Below are 18741 nucleotides of genomic sequence, written 5' to 3'. Positions count from 1 at the left end.
ATCATATTATATAAATCCGTATTTCAGTCGGACAGTAATTTTTAGACGGTCCCTAACCCGCGCAGGCAGGGGGCGGGGTGCTGACGCCGCGTGCTGTTAGTGAATAACCGCCACAGATCTGAGTCTGGAGCGCGGGCGCGCGCGTTCGAATATCTTCAAAGCAACTTTACTGAGGTGGATTTAACCCGTCTTTACACTCGACTCTTTGAATTTGGTTATACGAACATATAGTATGTTCAAATATTACAGTTGTTTTATATTGACACGAAGTTAATTTTATGTGTTCGAGTTCGCTTCAAAATTCTGCTCGATTCCTAAAACTGTAATGACAGGTGTTGGGAGTCGATTCCACATATCAAATTTACCTAATTTCAAATCCAGCAACTTAAACACAGACTATGATGTTTACGTTTATTATCCATGGTCGCCTGACAGATTCTGGAGTACAAAAGTGCAGGAAATTGAATCCGTTCTGTCCAGTTAAATACTCGACTCTCGAGTGAATCGACTCAGTTTGGACTCGGCTCATTGTTTGAGGAGTTAGAGTTACAACCACAAAGCATTTTATTTTCCAATACCATCTCATCCCTGGATTCATACCCACTACACCACAGCTAAACATTTGTTTTTATAAGGTTATAGCTATGTTTAATGTTAATGTCCACAGAACATTCCTGTTAGTTCCTGTTAACAACTACAAACAATATCTCATTGATCTGTTCTTTGTTAAAAAAAAAAAAAAACATTTTTCTTTGTTTTTTTTTTTTTATATTAGCCTTAGATTATTATGGATTCTCCACACTTTGCAAGTCCCTATATGACTGTGAAAACAATACTGTATTAGAATGGGTGCATTTATATAAACCTGTTATTTGCATTGTAATTGGGATCACTTGTGGAGCTGCTGTTATAGAAAATTATACCACAACTTGTCAAAGTCTAATGGTGTAGTTTCATTTTATATAACAGCCTATAATAGTTCCAGCTGTAATATGTAAGAATATGGTATATTAATTAGCTTGTTTTAATACATAATCATTACTATTGTAACAGCTAATACACAGGGACTTGCAGTTTGGATACTACTACTCACATGGTGAAAGAATAATAATCGGTAAAGAACAACACGGCAGATTGTGGAGTTATAAGAAAATAATGTGCATGGATGAATAGGGGCTGGGTAATTGCACGATTGATTAGTTGGTTGATTCAGGACAATGCATTATAAAGTGCATTATATTCTGCAAAGTGCAGAGTGTGTTATTCTACATCTACCACAGTAATTTGTCTTTGTGAAAATAACTCAGTCTGACCAATCAGATTTAAGCATTTAACCACACTGTGATATAAAAAAATTTTAAAATATGTATTTTTTTTCTTTTAGTTTAATAGTTTATTATTTTGCTAAATGTTCTCTAACCCTAACCCAGTACTGTAGTTGCTAAAAAGTAGGTGATAGCATGAAATACCCAGTCTCTTGGATGTTTCATTTAGGTCACACGGTGGTGTAGTGATAAGCATTATGGCCTTGTACCTTCAGGGTTGAGGGTTCGATTTCCACCTCGTTTCCATGTGCATAGAGTTTGGATGTTCTCTTTGTGCTTGGTGAGTTTTCTCCCATAGTCCAAAGATGTGCAGATTAGGTTAATTGGTGTTCCCAAATTGCCTGTTTTGTGTGTGTGCCCTCCAATGGATTGACACCGATGGGATAGGATTCAGGTCTCTGTGACCTGGTATACAGGATAAAGTGGTATAGAAGGTCAATGCAGAGGCAAGTGTTGCTCTTGGGTTAAGGTGTTGAACTAGGTTGGAAGGTCCCAGGTTCAAACCCCAGTACCACCAATTTGCCCCTGTTGGAACCTTGAGCAAGGCCTGTTACTCACAACTGCTCAGAGATATACTCACTCACTCATTGTCTATACTGCTTTATTCTGTATTCAGGGTCGCAGGGGCCTGGAGCCTATCTCAGGAGACTTAGGACACGAGGCAGGGTACACCCTGGACAGGGTGCCAATTGCTCAGAGGTATAATGAGAATTTTTTTTTTTTTTTTTTTATGTGGATAAGGGCATCTGCAGATAAAACCGTACCAGATGTGCTGTTATTTGCATATACATCCAGTTCTGGGTGAATCATTTTTTTTTATTATTTTAGGGACACATTGGTTTAAAACGATCTGAAATGTGAAAAGTGAATATATGTGTCTGTTTTACAGTGTTCTAACACATTTTGCAGTTTACTAATTGGTTCAGTCAGTGATGTTATGCACTGATCTAAGTTGTGTTGCACAGATCTGGCAACCTTGGTGCTTTTGAGGTTGTTGTTTTTCTTTCTTTCTGTCTTTTCTTCTTCCTTTCTTCACAGTGGTATGAAAGTGTGTCAGAGCTCCTGAGTGAACAGTTCTCTGTATGGCTGTAATCTCCCTCCCTCTCTGCAAATATCCGTTCAGCCCCGACAGGGGGCGCCGCTGCGCTACTTTCTTTTTTCCCCTTTTTTTTTTGAAAGAGCGTTGTGTGAAAAGAGAAGCCGCTTTTTTTTGTGTGGCGAAACTAAAAGCTCCCCAAAACCCGAAACTGACCAATGAATTAAAAAAAGCAACTTATCCGTGAGGTAAATGCCGGGACGAGGTTTTTATTTCGGCTCTGCAGGGACTCGTATTGTTGGGGTAGTTTTGGGTGGTAGTTTGGGATGTTCGTGTCGCTAACTTGCCTCTTAAGGGACTCTTGCCTTTTTTTTTATTATCGGCATTTAGTAAGCGAGGATGCGGGTCGAGTTGGAGTTGTAAAGGAGAATAATAAGTACATACTTGTTCGTTTTCTGCTTGATAAAGTTAATGTAGTTTTTGGAGCCGTGAGTTTGAGTTATTCTTATTATGAATGGAGAGAGAATTTTCCAGACGAGAACTGTAAGGTTTTGCGGTTCGGCATGTCAGTGTTGTGTGAAAGCCGAAGCTACTAGTTTGAGGCCTAGCGCGGTAACGGCTAGGCCACGGTCTCTGTGGGAAGCTAACGCTGCTAACATTAGCGTCAACCTGAATGTTATGTGTTATGAATTAGCTAGCTGCTCATTTCCGAGGGATGCGTTTAGATGCTGTAGTGTGTTTCTGCGTGAAATTTTATTGAAAGTGGCGGTAAACGACAATAGTGTGTTTAAATGCGGTTCCCTGCTAGCTAGCTCTCTGCTAGTTTCATGGCTAGCCTGTTAGCTTCCCGGCTGTGTTTGTGAACTCTTTGACTCGACCCTGAACGGGTCTGAGGTAGATCCGGTTTTCGGGTGTTTTATTTTACCGCTATAGGGCTACTGTGTGATTTTGGCAGCGTTTGTTGCGTTTAAAACGTGTTTTTGCGAAAGTACGGGTCGCTCCTTGGCTGAACTTTTGTTTTCCCACCCATAGAGGCCAGTAGAGGACCGTGTGGAGAGAGTTAGCGTTAACGGCATGGAGTTCCCGCAACACCAGAAACCGCCGGGGGACGGCAAGATCATTTACCCGCTCGGGGTGAAGGAGATCACGGACAAAATCAGCAACGATGAAGTGGTCAAACGGTTAAAGGTAAAAGCACAATGATTGTTCTTGTAAAGTCTGTATAGTGTGTGGAGGGCAGATTAACTGAAGATAATAAATCCAGTCCATCCTCCCCAGGTTTAAAACATCATCTTTTCACTCTCACGAGTCTCAAAGTCTAATCCAGTAGAAATTGTGTTACTCCAGCCGCTCCTGTGTCAAGTTACGAGTCGAAAAAGATTCACACTCGGGCTGTTTAATTCACTTTTACAAAAGACAAATACATCATCTCTTCGCTTTTCAATACAATCTGTCTACAAGCTTTCGTAATTCCTAATAAAAAAAAAATGTTTTAGGCTGAGCTGCGAGGCACAAATGCACTGCTGTCTCCATGTCTTCATCAGAAGTGAATCTTCATTCAGGGACCAACTAGGTGAAAGTCTGATAGAGCAAGATTAGGACTACATAGAGGATGCTTAACACCTTAAAACAAAATTTTTGCGAATGTGCATTGTAACATAACATCACTACGGCCCTGGATAGCAGTCATCTGCATTAGATCCGAAGTTTAGGCTTTAGCGCTTCAAAAACTGTAACAAGCACTGTTGATTGTTGGCGCTTTTTAACTGATGATCTTCTAATACCGGGCCTTGAGAATCACTGTATACACTGATTAATTTTTCTGCTTATGGCTGACTTTTGAACTTTTTCTGAGAATGTTTTTTGTTCCAGCCTCTGTTTTGTTTACTCTCTTAGGATCGTAGTGATGAATCTGTGTTTTGTCAGTGTTAATGATTCTCTTTAAGAAACTTTCACCTTCTTTAGAGTATCACTCTGAATTTTGTTTGCAGATTTCCAAACACTTTTGTTTATGCTCAGACCAATCTCACAAACCAGAGTGCTTTGTACTGACAGTCAGCTCAGCTGTTAGGCTTGAGTCTGCAGGTATCCTAGCGACAGTGATATTCAGTACAACACTATCGTAGTGAGTGTGATATTGCTTCTGTACAGGAGCACCACAAACTAGAGATGAGTACTGATTATATTACAGTGCAGTACTGTGTTTGGTTAATCATAAATTGTGTATTAATTTTTATATAGCAGCACAGCTCAGCCAGTAGTTTTACCAGTGAAATGAATATGTAAATATTAATGCATTCTTTCTGGTATGTTAGAATTTCCATAGAAACGAGGTGCAACAAACAATCCACATAATTTCATAAAGAGCCCTATGTCGTCATAGTGTGTAACAGACCCTATTGTTTTTCTAAAGTTTTTAGTTATTTATTTATTGCTGCCATTCACGGGGCTGTCACATGAGTTCTTGCAGCATAGGTCATACGCACTTGCGAAATCCAGTACACATTTAGAGCTCATTAAGCTATTTGTTGAGCTGCACTTTCACATTGCATGTCATGGGCTCAACTCAACAAGAAGTCAGTTTTTTTTGGGGGGGTCGTTTACAAAATGCACCCTTTTGATTTTGATATACTTCTTTTCTAAAATTATGCCATAATGGTATTGATTTGTCCCCTTTAAATGCATATGCCTGCTTTCATTCTGGTGCACCCATGTGGCGATGGTGCAGGGTGTTTGGGCCTGCTCATCGTTGCTTGCAACTGTATTTTTATTTTATTCCGCAAAGTGTTATTTAGTAAAGTTACACACATAATTTAACTGTTTTTAAGCAGATATTTGTTTAACATTTAATGTAAAGCTATTTGTCACTTAAATGTACCACAAGGTTTAAACTTACAATCAACTGGTAAAGCATGCAGTGTCTCATCCCTTAACAAAATAAACCTTGCTATGGTTCATTTTTAGGGTTGGGTATCGTTTGAGTTTTTTTCGATACCGGTGCCAAATTGATATTTTTTTCAGATACATGACTGAAAAATTAAAAAGGTAGGAGTTAAGTGCAGAATTGGAAATGCAGGGCCTTAAATGATTCACAGATGTTAGAAAAACTCTAGATAGAAATTTTCTTTAGTTTCTTTGCTCCATCGACATACAGCTGGTTGCCATGGTAACAAAGTCCGACAGACAGCATCTTCTAAGTGTAGTCATGGCTGTTGCACTAAATATCAGCACTCTTGGGATGTCATTTGTTGAATCAAATTAGTGAAAGCTATTCATTTAGCAATTTTTGACAGAGTTAAAGCTGGTTCCTGTTGTTTTCCCAGCATGCTTTTTGGTTTCACTGTTGAATATTTTTTGCCGTATTGTTTGTCAGTTTACTTCCGGGTTCCAGGGTTAAATCACAAATGCGTAGCGCTAAATGGAACAGAAAGCTAGTACGCTATGTATGGTGTTTTTTTTGGTAGGTGCTCTGGGTGTGACCTTTTCACCCACACTGCGAGTGATAATTCAGATAATTAACACTATAATGAACTTAATTAGTGATTGTAGAATACCTGCGTTTTGTGGGTGATGATTAAATGTCCCAGAGCTGTTGCCACATATTATCTCCACTTCTGAAAAGATGCTCATCCAAGTCAGATTACTCGGTCAGAACTTACTGTTGTACACTCTCCGGGCAAAAAATTAAAAAAAGCTTCCATCAAGTGTTATTGGCCTGCATCAAGTACCAGAAGCACTTAAGGAAATTTGAAGTTACTTAAATTGGGTTAAGGAGCTGTCCATCTCGTTATTACAGCCTGTAAGGATAGTGCTGAACCTTCAACTTTGTAGAAGTCGTCTAGACAAAACAAATCATGAATTGAGATCACCTAAATGCTTATAGTGACTGATTGGAATTAAATAGTTTTGGGGCCATAAAAAAACTACTTGTTAGTTAAAAATAATCAGTAAAGCAACCCTGATAATTGCTAAGGTTAATAAAAATTGGACATTGGAGGGTTGGAAAAAGGTCTGTTGGTCTGATGAGTCTCTGAGTTTGACTCTATTCCAGAGAGATCAGTGCGTCAGGGTATGAAGGGAAGTGCATGAATCATGATCTGTGGCTGCTTCAGTAGGTCAGGTCTCGTCTTCGCTACGTTATACGGCAATAAAACTTATGTTTAAACTAAAATTTTGCGGTTACTATCTTGTTGCTGAGCCTGATTTCTCTGAGGGATGATGTTTCATTGTCCATTAACCTGGATGGACTGTCGAAGTGATGATTGATTTTATTTATTTAGCCTGACCTGCAACAGCAGCCATCTTTGCAGACATGTTTCCAGCATGGTCTCCTTTACCAATTTTGAGATTCGTTGCTGAATATCACTTTTATCCAGTTTTCTTATATGGTCTGAGTGTTTTGTTTCCAGTTAAAATTTTTTGAAGAAGCATATGGAGTTTTCTATCCTAATGCGTTAACTAATGGTTTACCTGTATCTTTTTTAAAAAAGATAACTCCATGTTTGAACTTTAAACAAATTGTAGATGCACCTGATTGAGAATGACATTTTATTTTTCCACACTCCCCACTAGATTTCCGTTTTGATGGAGATTTATAATGCTGTCTATTGTTTTAGTTGATGTCTGTCTTGCTCGAGTAAGTGTTGCACAAATGTGTGCAAGTTTTGAGACTAATTACATGCTATACAATGCTCACTCAAGTGTGTGCTCTCGCGTGCACGCTCTTCCTCCCTCTCTCTCTCTCACACACACACACACACACACACACACACACACACACACACACACACACACACACACACGCCCAGGTACGTTAAGGGTTCCCCCGACAACCCCCCCGCAAAACTTGGTACACATTTAGAGCTCATTGAGCCAAACAACTTTCACGCTGCATATCCTGGGCTCAACTCAACAGAAAGTCATTTATTTTGGGTTGTTTACAAATACACATGCGAAGGAATTTGATGTACTCCTCCTAGGGAATTTATACGATGTGATCTAACCACATTGAGGGTGCAAAATTTGAGGGAATTTTTTTTTTTTAGGATCAGTTTTAGGATCAGCTACATACTGTAACGAAAATATGATGTCAGCTGATGACCTGAATGTACTGAATGGCCAGGTTATTACATCTTTAAAATTTTCCTTTACTGATGAAACAGTTTAAAATAAAAAGCAAAAAAAAAAAAAAATCACCTAGTCTTTTCCAGCGTTTTTACTGTTCGGCTCTTGTGCATGTTTCCTTGAGGTTCTTGTTATTGGTTGAAAGCCGAATGTGGTTTTCTGCTGTCGTATTTGACCTCAATGTTTGTGGTGTGCATGCGGTGAAACGTTTCACTGCTCCTTGACTTTCTGTCAGCTCAGACCAGTCTGGACTTTCTCTGGTCTCTCTCATTAACAAGACGTTTCAGACTGCAGATACACAGAACACAGGATGTTTATTTTCCAGACCATTCAATCCCTATAGACTGTGTGTGTGTGTGTAAAATTAGACCAACAGTCATGTCATTAGAGGCTCGGAGATTTCTCTCTAAAGCGATGTATACTGAATCAGACAGTGATGTTGGCTACGTAAGTCTGTTCAGTCAGATTGAGGTCAGACGCAGAGATCCCCCCTCAAAGCCACTGAGACGACCCCCTCAACATGCTGCTTCTGTCGTCATTGGTAAATAATCCCTACTGAACCCAGACAGAAAATCACTTCAGTGTGTTTTATCGAAGCTTATCTGTTCTGAAAGCAGAAAGTGTACCACATCGGTGTCGGTGTTTGTGTGATTCAAAACATGTGCACAGGAAAAAAAGGCCCTGCAGATGCTTCCTTTGAAACCAGTAATGGTAAATGAACAAAGTGTTGAGGTGCTTTTGCTAGCTGTGCACGTAACATTAATTTCGTCCGCTGGTCAGTAGGTTTTTTTTCACAGAAAAAGATAACTAACATTGGTAAAAAAAAAAAAGGATTTTTATTAAATTTTAGTTTATAATAAAGTATACACAAATGTAATGAAAACAAAACACAAATAATGGTACTTACTAGCTAAACCAACTACAATAATTAATTAATAAAAAAAACTAATTAACCTGCACTTTACCTTTAAAAACAAAAAATAATTAAATAAAAATATCCTGACAGATAAGTGTTTCCGTTTGTGTGCAGACGCACTGTGTCATTTCTTTCTGACTCGTACATTCAGCCCCTCCCATCTCCCCTTTCTCATCTCACACAGTAAAGCTTTCTCTTCTCTTATTTGAATTCTCACACACACACACACATTAACGGAAAGAAGTTTTGGTGGAAAAATAAGCAAGGAACATTGCTAATGACACTCATATGAGCACATACTAACGTAAAGTAAAGCAAACAAACAAATTACCCGGCACTTTACTTTGAAAAGAATCGTGACAGATTATTTCTGTGTAGAGCAGTGTGTGTGAAGCAGAGAGGGGGTGCTTCTCACACACACGCACGCACAGTCAAGGCGAGAGTGAGTAAGAACCGGCACGGTGTAAAATTACGCGCGCGCACACAACGACAGGATGAGCGAGAAAATTTATTTTTTCGCGGAAAGGAAAATAGGTTTTCATGCTGTGGCACTGAAGTGAGACCCCGAAATCTGCGGTCTGATTTGGTTCTAGTGTCATATTGTCACCAGGTTTCGGTACCCAACTCTACTACTGCTCAGAGAAAGAGGAGTTCCAGGACCCCTCTGTCTCATCAGTCTACTGCTGCATTAGGTTTGCTTAGTTCTTGTGTATCTAGGTTCTGACAGTTTACTGTTTTTTATTTTAAGTCTCCTAGTGGTGAGTCTCACACAAACACAACTTGTACGTACAGTGATGGGGGCTCTATGTTATACACAGATCTCATCTCACCTCTGACTGCCGGCTTAAAAAATTCTCCCTTCCCAGTGAGGTTTAAAAAAAAAAGTCCCAGATTCCCCCCACTGATGTTTGATCTATATCTGTTGTCACTGCTAAAGTGAGTACAGATTTTTAACCTATCCTGTGTTGTCGCATCATCATTTTTCTTTTTCCCACAAATCTGTCAAACTCAAAGCTTTGAAGCTGATTTCACCAACTAAAACAATTAACCTTATGTCTACATGGCAAGAAAATGACATTTTGTGTTGGAGTGTTTGAGTTCATGGGACATGCAGCGGATATTAATTATTTTAGACGGGAATTGAGAAAATCAAGCTGTGAAGTGCAGGAGCATTGTAAAACCGGGGCAGAACTCATGAAGAGTAAAGAATGTTAGTACCACGGCTTGCACTATACTCTCCAGCACACTGGTTAATTGTATTTAAGTTCATCAGTTTAACAACACAGGTAATCGCCGACTTACAAACGTTCCTGTTATGAATTTTCCGCAGAAACAACGGAAAGCAATTCTACGAACATTCATAGATGCAATCGGATCACAGGAGTACCTCGAGTGTATTGTACAGAAAATGGACACTACAGTGCACCAGTAATATTTACAGTTATATAAAATATTTTCAGTGTGTAAGTGAATGTATAAAACTTCCATATGATGGAAGTGTGGGGAAAAGGAGACAGATTTAGTTAAGTGGATTTTTATGCTTTACACTGTGTATTCGTTTCAAAGGCATATAAGACTCGCTTTGTCGGACTTAAGAACAAATCCGACTTATGAACATGCTCCCAGCATGGAACCTGTTCATAAGTCAGGGACTACATGTTTTTAATTTAGGTGACTGTAGCTTACTTTACATCTAATTAAAGTATGACGGTGCCATACTTGTTTAATAGAGATTGATGTAAACATGTCCGCAGTTCTTCATCTTAGAATACGTGTGTATGTGGATTTTAACTGATTTATTTTGGATCACAGGAAATGCATTATCACTGTAATAACTCCACATCAGGTGTTGAATAGTTTGTCAAAGGGGGTCTTTTAATATTGCAGTCTTTCTTTTAACTGAAATTCTCTGTAGAGATTAGGCACATCATAGGAAAGCAGTATAAAAGTGTGCCTAGTGTTTTTATTTTTAATAAATCTGTTATAAGGCTGAAATAGGATGGAAAACCTAAACCGGTTATTCTAATTCAATTAAACCGAATGAAGTCCAAGTCAAATTAAAGTTTTATCTTAAAGACATGCAATGTCCGATCCTGAAACCCGAGATGATGCAGTCTGAGTTGTTGGATGAAAAGAAATTATGTCCTGAAAGAAAATAAAACTGTCGTGCTATATCAACAAAACGCAAAAGAATGAAATACAATAGAGCAGGCTACAAAACCTGATGAAATCTTAATTGTCTAAGTTTGTGTTTTAAGTCATTTTCCCAGAATAATGTTATGCTGAAACGTGTACAAAACATGCTCGGATATTCAGTTAGTGTACTAGGAGCTAATATTAAAATGAACCCAGCAAGTAAGCATTTAAAGACATTAAAGCATGCTTGTTTGTGTGTGTGTGTCACCCAAAAGCCTCCCATCTCAGTTACTTCCTCTTGCTTAACAGCTTGTTCTTTTCAGGTGGAGTCTAATATCCTCCCTGATGCATTAGGAAATTAGTGCTGCAACAGTCTAGGAAATCAGCCAGAAATATACTCAGCGCTAATACTAATACTGGGTCGGGCCTTTCAAAATAGCCTCTGTTCTGTGTGACATGAATTACAAAAGGTGTTGGAAACGGTCTTTTGTGATTTTGGTGATTACATAATAGGTTTTTCAGGTGCAGATCCACTGACTGATTGATTGAAATGTTTATGAAACCAGATTGAAATGACTTTTGAGGTGTGTTTGTGTGGCACATTATTATGCTGTCAGCAGCCATGTCAAGATGGCAAATTGTAGCCATGAAAGGACACGCAGTCAGCACCGATATCCGAATAGGCCGTGGTATTTAATTGATGATTTGTCTAAACAGGCTCGGAAGTGCGCCAGGAAGACGTTCCCCTATACCATTACTTTACGTCCACAGACCTGGACAGGATGCGTTCATGGACTTGTGCTGCTAATGTTAAAATCTGATCCTTTTTGTCTTTGTGAATCAGCAGAAATTAAGATTCACAAAATGCAGACATCAGCTTTCTGGTTTTGGTCAGCCTTCGTCCACCGCAGCCTCAGTAGTTGCATGTTGCTCACTCACCACAATTTTCCAGAGCGGTTATCCGAGTTCCTGTGTAGTCCTGCTGTTGGCTTGAACCACTCTGGTCATTCTTCAAGGGTTTTTTTTTTGTTCGACAGAATTCCCACCGTCACCATTTAGAGTAAACCCTGGAGATTGTTGTGCATGAAAATCTCAGGAGATCAGCGGTTACAGAAATACTAAAACCTGAGATTACATTTTCATCACATCGTGATGTGAACATTAATTATAGCTACTGGTCTGTATCTGCATAATTTTTTGCACTACCCTACTGTGTGTTTGTGGGTGTGTGTGTGTGTGCTGATCAGCCATAACAGAAACACCTGTGTAATGGTTTGTACGTCCCCCTTTTTGTGCCACCAAACAACTCCATAACACGGCAACTTTTTTTCCTTGCATTCCTCAAACTATTCCTGGATGCTGTTTGCAGTGTCGTCTTGCTTAAAGCAGCAGCAACTGTCATTAGTGTTGCCATTAATCTGCCGTAATCTGGGCCTCCGAGTGGCGCAGTGGTAAAGTGCTCACCCTATCATCCGGGGATCGCTGGTTCGATCCCCAGGTGATGCTTTAACCTCTCACAGCCGAAGGCCTAGAGGGAGCTGATTGGCCGAGCTCTCTGAGGGGAGGGATGAGAGGTACTTTGTGCTTCCACATTAATCACGGCTCTACAGCCAGTCAGGGGTCGTCTGTGAGCTCACGCACGCGAGAATGAGAATGTTCTAGACATTTCTTCTGCAGCCTTGACTGCACACTTACCTGCCTTTGTCTCAAACAAAGACACTCCATGGTCTTAAAGCTACATGGGTTTTGTAGCTTTACTCACAGGCCACTTTATTAGAAACCTCAGGGATTCCACAAAGTGCCGGAAACATTATTTTGAGCTGGCACCAACAGCTACCCCAAGAAGTAGCTACAGTCAAGAACTGTACAAAGTAAGAACTTTAAATAAAGTGTATTAAGTATAGGATGGGCAGGCTGTAGTACGTCCTACTATTATGTGATCTATGAGCGGGCAATTATGACGAACAGTTTGATACATCGGTTTTATGTTGCTGTAAATCCATCCTTGTTTGTATTCGTCTCTGCATCATGTGTTCTCTCTCTCTCTCTCTCTCTCTCTCTCTCTCTTTTTAGTTGGTGGTGAAGACGTATATGGACATGGATCAGGATTCTGAGGAGGAGAAACAGCAATACCTGGCTCTCGCTCTACACCTGGCCTCAGAGTTCTTCCTGCGCAACCCCAATAAAGATGTTCGGCTGCTCGTGGCCTGCTGCCTTGCAGATATTTTCAGGATCTATGCCCCTGAAGCCCCTTACACCTCTCACGATAAACTCAAGGTACGCGCACACACACACACACACACCAAAATATTTTTAAAAGTCATATTCTGTGTTCTATAAAATATTTCAGTGTTGTTTAAGCTCAAAAATATCGTTTCATTCAGTCTGTCTAGAGTTTTTAACAGCATGTTGACCTTTTTTGGGTAGAAAGTTGATTCTGGAACAGCTGAAAGCAGCCATGGATGTTATTTATTTTCAGTATTTTTTATATATGGATTCTGCTCTGGTTATTTTATTTATTGCATACCCTAAAAGACGCTTAATATTGCAATAACTGCGCACGCACACATTTAGTGAACAATGCATGGTGGCGGTAGTGATTTTATGGTTGATAGACCAGTTTGTCTGTCTGCAGGAAATATTTTTGTTCATCACACGTCAGCTGAAGGGTTTGGAGGACACGAAGAGTCCCCAGTTCAACAGATATTTTTACTTACTGGAGGTGAGGATTTCTTTCATGTTCATTTGTAATCATGTTCTTCGCTAGACATTTCTTTCTTTATTTATTTATTTATTTTTATGATGTAGAATCTGGCCTGGGTGAAGTCATATAATATATGCTTTGAGCTGGAGGACTGTAATGAGATCTTCATTCAGCTCTTCAAAACTCTCTTCTCCGTCATCAAGTAGGTCACATTTTATTACGGAGTGAAGGGTAAATGGTTGCACTGTAACAACACTTTTTTTTTACATACTAAGCTTGTTTTCCGATGGTGCTAATTGCTGTTCTTTTAATCCCTCCCAGTAACAGTCATAACCAGAAGGTGCAAATGCACATGCTTGACCTGATGAGCTCGATCATAATGGAGGGTGATGGAGTAACCCAAGAGCTGCTAGACACCATCCTCATTAACCTCATCCTGGCACACAAGGTAGAGATTTGCCAGCATCACAGACGTTAACCAGTTTTAGTGCTTACTGTGAGAAATAAGTGCCACATCTATGGTTTTGTTGCTCTTTTAAGTGCTGCTTGCTTTTGACTCTTTTTTTTTTTTTTTTTTTTTTTTTTTTGCTTTTTTTTTTGTTTGTTTGTTTTTTAATCTGCTAATAAATATGTATAGAGAATCTAGTTATAATGGCGTCTCTTTCTCGTCTTTAGAACCTGAATAAACAAGCATATGACTTGGCCAAGATGTTGCTAAAGAGGACCGTGCAGACCATTGAAACATGCATCGCCTCAGTAAGTGTTTTGTCACATTCGTTGTTTCTCTCTTTTGTTGCACCCTTCTCATTTCCTGATGTTTCGTTTACCCTGCACCCTGTTGTATCTGTCAGTTCTTTAACCAGGTGTTGGTGATGGGTAAATCGTCTGTAAGTGATCTGTCGGAGCATGTGTTCGACCTCATACAGGAGCTGTTTGCCATCGACCCACTGTTGCTTGTGTCAGTCATGCCACAACTCGAGTTTAAGTTGAAGGTGAGGAAGAGACGCATTTTCATCAAACACTTTAATTCCGTACATCACAAAATACCTAAGACATCAAGATTTTTCATTACAGATGAAATGTTGTAATTACCAGAAAATGTAGGATGATTAGAAAACAATTCATATAATTTAACATTTAAAACGGACAATTAACAACCAATAAATAAATGACTGGGATGATTCTAACTTGCCCTTTGTCTCTAGCAATCAGCCCATAAAAACATGTCATCATGTTCAATTTGGTCTTAATTACTTAATCGTAGACCGTAAAACCGGTTCTTACAGCCAAAAATGTCGTCATGATGAATTTATCTTTATTGATGATTGATTAAATCATAATGATCAGGGTGTGTATGAAGATCTGACCAGAACAGTTTTCTTCTTTTTAAACTTCCTTCTAAATGGTGCAATTGTTCATTATTGTTTAAAGTTTTTTCGTTTTAATCTGAATTAATTGTATAATATACAAGTATACAAATCTTTAGGAATTATTTCTCCAGTTTACCTATTAGCATCATATCTTTAGCCATGACAATTCTTTTGATCTCATAAATTGAATGAAAACCTCAGGTTGAAAAAAAAATATTTTTTTTGCTACACAAAACAACTTTTCTATTCATCCAGGCGTTAGATTTAAATAGTGAGATATATTTAGAGAGTCTAGACTGGACAGCAGCATGTCGATAGTGAAGGTGAACTTTAAACCTGTTAAATGATTAACCGGTGTCGCGGTCTCCCCTTACGCGTACACACCATTATCAAGAGTCATGATTGGCTGATCAAGGTCAGGCAGGGAGCATGCTGGGGGTAATAAGTGCTTATTTTCTTGATGACACAGGATGAGATGATTTACTTATAGCCCAAACTCAGATACTTGTTGGGTAGCGTCAATGTCGCCGCTGAGGACAAAACCTAATAAAGTGGAAAGTTAAACTTTGTAAAGCAAGTTTTAAGGAATAGCCTGAGGACATTGTTTCATCAGTGGGGGAAAGAAATTATAGAGAAATTCACTTAAATTTTATTTATATAGCTTTAAACAATGGTCAGTTAAAAAGTTTGAGAAAACATGTTTAACTAAAATGATCAGATTGTCCCTGATGAGCGAGTTGAGGGGGAAAAACTTCCTTGAGAGAAACCGGACTTATCAGGGAACACATCCTCATGTGTGTGCAGGGATTTGATCTGCTGTCATACTGTGTGTTAGTATAACAGTTGATGTCTTTAAGTTAATATGGAGTCCAGTTTGTTATTTGAGGTTCAGGTACAAAACTGTTTCTAGGAATTTCATTCCTGAACTATTTGTGTGACTGCAGTCATCAGAGAAATAAGGGAGAAAAAAAATTTGTGTGTAATAAGTTCATATAGATAGAAAAATTAATGTGGATGTTTTAAACAATAAAAACTACAAATACAGATAACAGTTTCTACAGCTAAAGTACCCCTGGTTATGTACTGTACTGTTTAAGGAATGTTTTCAAAAAAAATCCATAAATCCTATAATTTTTAGAGCAATGATGGAGAAGAGCGATTAGCAGTTGTAAAGCTGTTGGCTAAACTCTTCGGTGCTAAAGATTCAGAACTGGCCACCCAGAACCGCCCGCTCTGGCAATGCTTTTTAGGAAGGTAAGCTCGGGAACATATAAAAAATATATATATTTTACTTTTTATTTGCTGTATTTATTGTTGTTTCTTTTTAAGGTTTAATGATATCCATGTGCCTGTGAGACTGGAGTGTGTGAAATTTGCCAGCCACTGCCTCATGAACCATCCAGACCTGGCTAAGGACCTTACCGGTGTGTGTCCATTTGTGTTTATGCACATTTTGTTTAAGTGCTTCTGGAACTCACTGATTATTTGTTTGCATCACCAGAATACTTGAAGGTAAGGTCACATGACCCTGAAGAGGCAATCCGGCATGATGTCATTGTGACCATCATCAACGCTGGGAAGAAGGACCTGAACCTGGTTAACGACCAGCTGCTGGGCTTTGTTCGTGAGAGAATGTTGGACAAGAGGGTAAGACTTGTTTCTGTGAGGCGGTTCAATCAGTACCGGGTTAGGCGACATAATTGTCTCCACTAATAAGTAATTTTTTTTTTTTATACAGTAGTACAGTGGTACAGTATGGACGGCGGTGCCGCTGCCACAACAGAGTCTCTCTCGTCCTTTATCTCACTTCCCTTTGCAGACCATTTTAAAAGCAAAACAAATTACTAGAAATGAAGAATAAAAACTCTTAAGACTTCCTCTATTCCCGTGCTTAATAATGGTGTGAGCCAAAGATATCTACTGCAAGGGAGAACCTTAAATTTGTATATTAAGAGCTGGTTTGTTTTATAATTTACAGTTGAGTTGTGTGTTTGTGTTGCAGTGGCGTGTTCGTAAGGAGGCGATGATGGGTTTGGCCCAGCTTTATAAAAAGTACTGCCTGCACCATGAGGCTGGCAAAGAATCAGCTCAGAAAATAAGCTGGATCAAAGACAAGCTGCTGCATATATATTACCAGAACAGCATTGATGACAAGTGAGTTGCTGATGGAGGCACATGAACATGTTTAGTAAAGAATAAACTACATTAAAGCCTCCTCACAAGGATTGTGTTTGTGTTTACTGCTTTAAAAGTGAATATATATCTGCATTTACTGTACCAGTCTACCTAATCCATCAACTGTCTTATTAATGTTTGATGTGTGTGTGTGTGTGTGTGTGTGTGTGTTAAGGTTGCTGGTGGAAAAGATCTTTGCACAGTTTATGGTTCCTCACAGTTTGGAAACCGAGGAGAAGATGAAATGTTTATATTACCTTTATGCCTGCCTGGACACCAATGCTGTCAAGTAAGTGAGAAATAAGACACTTATGTAATTCTACCATGTTTTATTCTGGCAAAACAGTTAGTTTCAATGTTTGCTAAAAATATTTAACATAAAGCTGTGACTGTGTGTATGACAGGGCTCTGAATGAGATGTGGAAGTGTCAGAACATGCTGAGAGGGCTTGTAAGGGAACTTCTGGACCTGCATAAGCTGCCCACGGTATGAACATTACTTCCTTTATATTTTCTGGATTATTTAAATGTCGTTAGAGTTAGAGTTTTTTATTGTTGTGCCTGGTGTTGACAGATTAAATACTTGTTTGTTTGTTTTTCCTACAGTCTGAAGCAAACACATCAGCCATGTTTGGAAAGCTCATGACCATTGCCAGTAAGTAAACAGTCATAAACACAACCTACCATGTTCAGAGGTTTTCAATAACTCTTCATGGAGTAGTTGATTATGGTTGTATCCAGTATGAAGTATGAATTTCATTTTCCCAAGATGCACTGCAGTAACTGCCTTGAATGTCAAACATATAGCAGGGACACTAAGGCATTATTAAAGTTCTACATGGGGCACTAGGACTGTAGCTATCGAGTATTCTACCAAACATTTAATCAAGTAATCAGATAAAATGTACTTTTGCTTAGTTAAACAGCAATGTAAAATATAAGAGAAACAAAAATTAATTGGTTTTCTTTTTAGAAGCATACAGGATCTTTTTTAAAAGCATACAGCATTTAATAAAAAATAAACATCATTATTATTCACAATACAAGGAATAGCTTAAAGTTGACAGAGATGAATTAAGTGCATTACAGTGCCATACATTCTTATTTTAAAGCCTTTTCTCAGATGCAAAACAAAAAAAGGTATTTCAGATGTCTTTAAAGCCCAATGCCAATTCTACCCCTTACCCCTACACTTAGCCCTACCCCTCCGTTTGGCGTGTTCACGTGAAGGGGTAGGGATGTCTCATTTCTCTTTTGGTTGGAGGGGTAAGGGGAAGGGCCAGATAGCCCTCCAAACGAAGATTTTTCAGGACATCACTTCAAACAAAGGGCTAAGAGAAATTTTCAAGATGGCCGCTCACTCGAGCAAGCAGACCCTTAAATGTAACTAACTTTTGCCAATAATAAGGATTTTTATGACAAGTTTTCATTATATGTATATTACCTTTAGTCTTGTGTTTGTGTTTATGGTAAAGTTTTGTAAAGAAACGTTTGCAAAAAAATCACTAAAGTTTGTTAGCGGATAGCACCGATTGCACGATATTACAAAAATATATTTTTATGTCGTATACACTTTACTGCATGCTACAAACAAATATGAAGATTCAGTAGCACGGCAGTTTGCCGAGCATTTGATATCGCATTGTTTGTTTTGCTTACGGCCATATGTGTACATGTAAATGAACAGAGACGTATGATGACGTATACCAGTGTTGTAGTGGTGTCCCATTTCTTAGGGGAAATATTTTAACCCTTCCCCTTTCCTCTTCGTTTCAAGGGACAAGGAGAAGGGGCGAGGGGAAGGGGTAGAAAATAGAATTGGGATTGGGCTTAAGTATCAAAATTGGGCTTAATCGCATTAAAATAAACAATTATACAAAAACACTAAGTTGTGCAACTAAACTTTCAGAACTAAAAGTTTTTAAATCTACAGATCAGGTATATTTACCTGTCAAT

At 38.8% G+C, this 18741-nt stretch overlaps 1 protein-coding gene across 3 annotated transcripts in view; it reads left to right on the top strand.

The window, feature by feature from the left end:
* Window positions 1-2500: 2500 nt before the first annotated feature.
* The window catches only part of pds5a (PDS5 cohesin associated factor A), a 32558-nt gene continuing 16317 nt past the window's right edge, over window positions 2501-18741 (top strand). For 2 of the 3 annotated variants that reach the window (XM_053479623.1, XM_053479625.1), the window contains exons 1-15: window positions 2501-2609; window positions 3394-3549; window positions 12611-12814; window positions 13173-13259; window positions 13346-13443; window positions 13563-13689; window positions 13917-13997; window positions 14093-14233; window positions 15750-15865; window positions 15941-16035; window positions 16113-16258; window positions 16614-16765; window positions 16962-17075; window positions 17191-17272; window positions 17392-17440. In XM_053479623.1, coding sequence (XP_053335598.1) covers window positions 3436-3549; window positions 12611-12814; window positions 13173-13259; window positions 13346-13443; window positions 13563-13689; window positions 13917-13997; window positions 14093-14233; window positions 15750-15865; window positions 15941-16035; window positions 16113-16258; window positions 16614-16765; window positions 16962-17075; window positions 17191-17272; window positions 17392-17440 — 1606 coding nt within the window. In that variant the 5' untranslated portion in view covers window positions 2501-2609; window positions 3394-3435. Of the gene's footprint in view, window positions 2610-2681; window positions 2798-3393; window positions 3550-12610; window positions 12815-13172; window positions 13260-13345; window positions 13444-13562; window positions 13690-13916; window positions 13998-14092; window positions 14234-15749; window positions 15866-15940; window positions 16036-16112; window positions 16259-16613; window positions 16766-16961; window positions 17076-17190; window positions 17273-17391; window positions 17441-18741 lie in introns of those variants that run through there. The other variant, XM_053479622.1, reaches the window with a different exon arrangement.

This window comes from Clarias gariepinus, chromosome 20 (assembly GCF_024256425.1).
Source record: "Clarias gariepinus isolate MV-2021 ecotype Netherlands chromosome 20, CGAR_prim_01v2, whole genome shotgun sequence".
Lineage (NCBI taxonomy): Eukaryota > Metazoa > Chordata > Actinopteri > Siluriformes > Clariidae > Clarias > Clarias gariepinus.
The sequence above is the reverse complement of the archived record's forward strand: the minus strand, read 5'-3'. Positions and strand labels throughout refer to the sequence as shown.